The sequence below is a fragment of the Ceratina calcarata genome, unplaced genomic scaffold (assembly GCF_001652005.2).
Source record: "Ceratina calcarata isolate Rehan_Ccalc_2016 unplaced genomic scaffold, ASM165200v1 scaffold291.2, whole genome shotgun sequence".
Lineage (NCBI taxonomy): Eukaryota > Metazoa > Arthropoda > Insecta > Hymenoptera > Apidae > Ceratina > Ceratina calcarata.
The window spans coordinates 362,514-369,370 of NW_017151492.1; the positions used below are offsets into that span (position 1 = coordinate 362,514).

General features: G+C 43.3%; 1 protein-coding gene across 1 annotated transcript in view; it reads right to left on the reverse strand.

Annotated features, from left to right (window-relative positions):
• Oamb (Octopamine receptor in mushroom bodies) overlaps positions 1–6,851 on the reverse strand; it is a 13,404-nt gene extending 6,553 nt beyond the window's left edge. The window contains exons 1-3 of the mRNA XM_026812623.1: positions 3,494–6,851; positions 460–597; positions 1–53 (exon numbers count right to left, since the gene is read on the reverse strand). Coding sequence (XP_026668424.1) covers positions 1–53; positions 460–597; positions 3,494–3,754 — 452 coding nt within the window. The 5' untranslated portion in view covers positions 3,755–6,851. The remainder of the gene's footprint in view (positions 54–459; positions 598–3,493) is intronic.
• Positions 6,852–6,857: the final 6 nt, after the last annotated feature.

Below are 6,857 nucleotides of genomic sequence, written 5' to 3' on the forward strand. Positions count from 1 at the left end.
CTCAAGATCCACACAGTTGCCACCAGCAATCTCGCCCTTTTCGGTGACATGATCTAAATTTTTCAATTAGAAGATTGATCAATGATCACTCGTTACAACAATTAAAATGATTATTTCAAAGTAAAACTTTTAATTAGATACTAGAAGATTTAACATGTACTTCACTTTAAATGGTATTCAGATTATTATGCATTATATGTCGTTGTACTGAAATTAAATCGTTACACTCGATTGCCTAGAGACCTACGTAAATCAAACTAGCTGCACGATTCTACGCTTTGATGCAACTCTGGTCTAACGATCACGAAAACCGAAGTTCAACAAACGATCTGGGCAATTAACCCGTTGAAACGTTGCGTCACTGACACGGACTGTTCTAAGAGACAAATGGTTTCATCGAACGACCCCGTGGCTGTACATCTGTCCCGCGAAATCGAGTAATCGGTGGATAGTACTTGCCTGGGGATAACTGACTGGCCTGGTTACCGCTAAGTATCTGTCGAGGCTGATGGCACACAGATTCAATATCGAAGCTGTGCACATCCATACGTCCACCGCCAGCCAAATGGAACACCATAGATCACCGAATATCCAGACCTTCGGATAGTAAATCACAGTAGAACGTGTTAGTTGGCAAACCAATTCCATGTCCAGATTTGGTCGGAAATGAGATTAATCGTATCGCATAAAATTAGGTTCGTTCAAATGTCGTGAAATAAAATAAAAGAACGTTTTGATTTACTTTTATTACACACTTGGCATATCAATAGGGCCATCATTTAATTCTGATTCTGATTATGGTTCCGATTTTGACTTTTGATTCTGATCGTGATTCTGGTCCAGATTTTAATCCGAACTGTGATTAGAATTGTGGCTTCAATTTCGATTTTCATTCTGGTTCGGATTCTTATTGGAGTTGTGGTTCCGACCTCGACTTTCATTCGGTCCCTGATTAGAATTGTGCTTTCAAATTCGACTTTAATTCTGATTATGATTCTGATTTCAATTGGGATTCTGATTATAGTTTAGATTTCGGTTTTGATTTTGATCGTGATCCCTCTTGTTCTCCAATACTACTTGATTAAGTATTAATCCTTTATTTAATCACTTGTTCGGATTTGTCACTGAATGTCCGGATGAGCTTTAATTTTCCATTTTGATATATCAATCGAACATAAGACATAAGAATCCATAAAACAATAGTTCTACTCATATACCTCGTTTGTACTTCTACTATTTAGTTTGTAATTCATGTGACACATGATTTAAATATTTTGATTAATTTCTGAGTTTTCACCGCTTCAAATCTGCTTTGCTTAATCACTAGACAAGACATTTCAGTACAATAATTTACTCTTATCGTTTAGTAATTAATCTCAAATTGAGCTCAATGAAGTTTCCCTGCACAGTCGATCAAAGGCCATCAACTATCCATTATGACAAAGCGTTTCTAGACAAATTGTCCCCGGGTAAGATGAAAATACACCGTGACACGTCGATCGAGCTCTCCTCTCTGGCTTGTCGCGCATAATACAACCCCGTGATTGCAAGCAGCAGGTGCAACAGGGAAAGGGAGTTTAGAAGCGAACGCGCGTGCCCGCTCCAACCACCTGTTTCGAATTACCCACGGACTCCTGTCCACGCCGTTGTTCGATTCGATTAATCAACCCCCCAACGAACCCCATCCTTCTTCGATAATGCGCGTGCCACGTTATTAATGAGTACTGACCACCGGAATATTTTGCACGTAACCGTTTCGCGATGCTAATATCTCTTCAGCCGACCGCGGACACAGCAACGATTCAACTGTTACCGATTATTAAGTGTGATCGATGCATGTTCAATTGTTTCTAACGGGCAGGGGATGCAATTAAAACAACTATGCCTGGTGACAAATTTCGAAGGCCTTTACCACTAGAGTTATTCACATCGCGTTGGTAAATCATTAATTTAATTGGAATCTGATGAGTCTATTCTCCGTCGCGTGGTACCAGACTCAACAAATTATTCGTACGAAAAGCAAAAAAAAAAATATTTTTATTATTTATAAAGAAAATAAAATTCCCGATTTTTTCATCAGAGAAAAATGTAGTCGGTTTGAAATCTGATACCGTGCGCAATAATCTCGAGTCCTTCCTCGTCCAGGATCGTTTATCCTTTGGCGAGTGAATCACGGAAGCCAGCGAGGAAGAAACGGAAGACCGAGAGAACCCGCCAAACTGTTGCGCTTGACCCACCCCCTCGATTCCGGGTCCGCGTTTATTTCGCCCGCACGCTTTTTACCGCAAATTCTTCGGGTCTCCGAGGGATGATAGCGATGCGTCGGAATGCATACTATACACAGCTGTACGTATACGTATACATCGACAGGGCTCAGGCTCCAGTCTGCTTTAATAGTCGACGATAATTGTCCCGGGATATTTTTAGCAACCCAGCCCTCCCGTGCGTTTTTGCGAACAATAACTGAGACCGAGGAGTGAGTTTTTTCCCGACTTTTAGTCGTCGTCGAGGATTATTTCGTTGCGTGTAATGCGAGAGACAATGAGATTGTTCTTTGATGGAGAATGAATGGGTTTCCGGGGAAGGACGTTTGGTAGGATACGAACAATTCTAAAGCTAGATTTCATAATTTAATGATGATTAAAATAGATTTTCCCTCGTTGCTTTGGATTATCATTAAACAGTGAATGCATGTTTTTGTTATTGTCATACAATTTAGTGATATTAACAGTGATTCTAAGGTTTGATAAAAAAAACGACCCAAATTTCTCTGCGCTTCCGAAACGATTGCCAAGTACGGCAACACGCTTATACCGCAAGATTAAAACGCGTGAATCCTCCGAAAGAGAACGGCAACCCCTCAAAGCGGGTACGAACATCGGAAACACTACTGATACTACGCGTGTTGGCCTTTGATCTCTCGCCCGTTTAATGATCCCACCGAGCAATCGATCATTCCTGTACTTCTCCTTCTTTTTTCTCAGACAGAGTGCAATGGCGTCTCTCGTTCGAGGGGAAGCGACGGTGATGAGTTGCCGAGTTCCGCGGCTTGGAATTCGGAGTTTCGAGAGTCCTCGAGACCGGTGAAATTCGAAACTTCGTGCCAGACGGAATATTGCGACGACCGCCACGAGAATACCGCGGCCCGTTAAACGTTCGTTACGTATCCGGTTCTCCAACCGCGATTTTTAGCTAGGTAAAAATGTATAACTTTTTTTCGTTCGAAACCGAGTAACTCCACTCCTTAATCGCTTCGACTTAGTCATATAAATAAAATTTTGTACTCCGCAGAATGTATTTATACATATGTAGAAAATATTCCCTAATACAAAAAGTAAATCACGTTTCGAATCAATGAAACAGCTAAAATTAGACAAGCAAGGTTTTCCTAAAGTCCTCTTAATTCTCACATTAAACATCGTACATGATTTATAGGTGCAATCGTGATACGCGATTTCACGAGGCTCGGAATAAATCGGGAACGTAAACTCACCTTGAAGACTTCCCACATGGCGCTAAATGGAAGCACCGCTAGGCCGACCATCAGATCAGCCACAGCGAGGCTAACGATGAACATATTCGTGACGTTGCGCAGCTTGCTTGTATGATAGACGGCCATAATCACGAGCACGTTGCCCAGAACCACCATCACGTTCACGATCGCTAGAACGATCAGTGTAGCAAGGATCCACGGGCCGGACCACTCGACGCGATCGTACAGGGCAGCGCATGCGGTCGCGTTCAGTTCTCGCATTTTAGTTTCAGTTTATGCTATGGCGCCTCTGCCCCGCGTCCTCTCGAACCACGACGGACCACTTCCGGCCGAATAAAGCCCCGAACCCGAGCCCGGGCTCTCGACGTACGCCGCTGTAGCCGCGTCGATGGAACAACGCCAAGAAAGCTCCATCGCGAAACGAACCAACGATCGATAGATCACCGATCGCCCGCTACAGATGTCATAATTCACGGCCCAAGGTCGCTGGATCCTTATGCTTTTTTACGATCGTCACAGTTCTTTTAGTATTGCGGCTGACCTTTGTCAGTTTTATTCTTTTCGGTGTGGACGTGGTTCTCACTCGAGGGTTGACTATTATAAGTTTTGGAAGGCTCTTCTTTGGTTTGATTTCATTTATTGAATAATAGATTAATATAGCAACGATTTGGAAAAATGCGATCATTAAATATGGAGAAACAATGAGATCTTTAAACTTCGTTCTTTTTTATATTTCTCAGCACTGAGGAGATACTTTCTTGCTGTCATGTGAACAGTTACCTAAATGTTAACATCCTCCTCTTATTCTTTCCTTCATCGGCAAACTCGTTTTTCTATGATTCTTCGTCCCACTCATTCAATTACATACGTTAGGCTTGTGCGCGTTTAATTTCCTACGATAATAATGGTAAAGCTATTGCTGCGATTATTCCAGCACTTTTCAACACTGTCTCAAGGGAGAACGGTTGAAACTGTTTTCAGCTGCAGGATTTGCTATTCAACACTTGACAAACATCATCGTTCGCGACTAAAACTTGCTTTTAACCCAATTTCGACCCCTACCACTTCGACAATTTCGCAGTTTTCCCTTGGTTCTTCGAACGCCCGCCGTCTGATTTTCTCTATTGTTTCGCTTCGTCCTACTCGTCGGCCGACTAATTTCGCGCGCATCCCTCGTCCTCGTTGCAGTTCGTTAAACGGATCAAGTCCGTTGCCGCCTGCAGGATTACCCCTCGGATCGATCAATTTAATTACCCTGCTTCTTTCGACCGGGGAATTCCGCTAATGGAACCGCTTCGCCGACGTCCAAGAGTCACTCGACTCCTCTCCCCGTACACTTATTTTTTTTTCTCGCACCGGACAAATTATCTTATTTAAACAGTGATCAAAACGATATTATCCCTTTTGTTAACTCACTCTCTCACTTTCGTTTTCTTCTTACTAGTTTAAATTGTTCAACGGCGCTCCCGCAATTTTATAGAATCTCTTTTAAAAGCTTGGTCTCTCCTATTATGTTCTACACTTTATTCACCCTGTGACACTTGTTTTCAATATTACACACACAGTGACCGTTGTTCACGCAAGACGCGACTATAATCACGCGCGGAGACATTCGTTTAAGTTTTCAACACGAACAAATTGCTATTCACGAGTTAGCTCGTCTAATGCACTCAAGTTCTCAGGTTCCAGATTATGCGGGGTAAGAGAGAAAGAAGTCGAGGTGAAGAAGTTTCGTCGCCAGCTTTGACGAACGGCCAGCCCCTGCCCCTCTAATTGAAATTCTATCCCCGACACCCCCCGCCGACTTTTCCCTCCGAGCCCACACCTCCGGCCCAATTATTTCACTGACTCTTCCGGTCTCGGGTCCTCACCGCTTCGGTTAATTCGAGTCCGACCAAACCCCACCTGGGTCTGCAAACCGTCCCTTCTTCAAATCGACTTTCCCACGCCTCGAACGTTTCAACAAGATTTCACTTCAATCTCATGTAGTAGTGTCCCCTGACAATTTTCTTTTCTCTTTCTTCTTCGTCCAGCGAACGTCCACTTCCGATTCACTCGGTCTTACGACCGGGCTCGTTCATCGTCCGTCTCGGGAGCAAATTTGGTGCCCACGACGTGTCTCGACTTTACTGCATCGTGAAAATCGTCGTCCCCTCGCGCTGACGCTGCGCTCGTTCCACTGTCCACTCCGTTCCGCCTTCATCCCTCGAGCATCTCCATTGACCGGCAAAGTTTTCTACCAAATGTATTCCGAATGTGTTTCTTCCTAAAGTCGAATTCTACGAACGAAAATCTGCGTTCCTGTTTGGCAAAATTTGTTCTTCGACCCCTTAAAATTAATACCGTCGCTGTAGCAGTTGTTAAAGGCTACGTACGATTTCTTGCGCACACTCTGAATTCTCTTTGGTAGCTTCTTTTTTATCGTAATTAGATTTTCGCCGAGGGAATTATCTGTTCTCTGACGTAGCGAGCCACACTGTTTTTACCCACGAAGATTTAATTCGCGTTCTCCGTCCCAGGCAGTTCACGAGAATTTGATTCGCGTTTCTTGCGTTCCGAGGAAGAGGGGTGAAATTGCCACGCTTCCTGATATTGTTCCGTCGCTCGCGCAGAGTATTTTGGCAACGGCACCGGGTGAACTTGTTACGTCGCGGCTTTTTCCTGGGAATTTCACGGTTTCCCAGCTGTAGCCAGAAATTCCACGGCTTCTTCCGGACTCTATCCTAAAACTTGTGCGTCCTTTTGTTCCGGAGATCCCGCAAAACTCGTTCCTTTTCCCATGGATTCCACGCGGCTTAAGTCAGATAATATTTTTTTTCTGGCTTCTAAATTTTTCCGAAGCCACGGATAATCTTCTGGCAACTTACACACGTCGTGTTCAGGTTAAAATCTGTAAAATCGTTGCCTCTTTTTCTTATCGTGAAACTTTCTTCCCTGGCTTTTTGTCCCCATTGAATATTAAACTTCGAAAATTGTTTAGCTCGACGATCGACTTTCCTTTTGTCAGGATCCCCGTATCAATTGGCGAACTTCGGATCAACGGGCTTTTCGGTGTCACTCCTTTTATCTCAATCCCCGGCGAATTTCGGAATTTACCTTTCACAGCCTGAGTGTTTAAGCTTCTCGCATTCTTCCTTTTTCAGATCACTGTCCTGGCAAATTTTTTACATTCCTGCCAGACATTTAAATTTTATCCTTCTTGTTCGCAATCTCTAACTTCCCTTTGTAAACCCCTTTTAATATTCATTTATCCCTAAAGTAGTTTAATAAGTCGAGCGACATGTAATTTCGACTTTCTCATTTAAAAATTCCTTTTGTCACAACCATCAGAAAATTGTTTACGCTTATATCTTCCTATTAATTC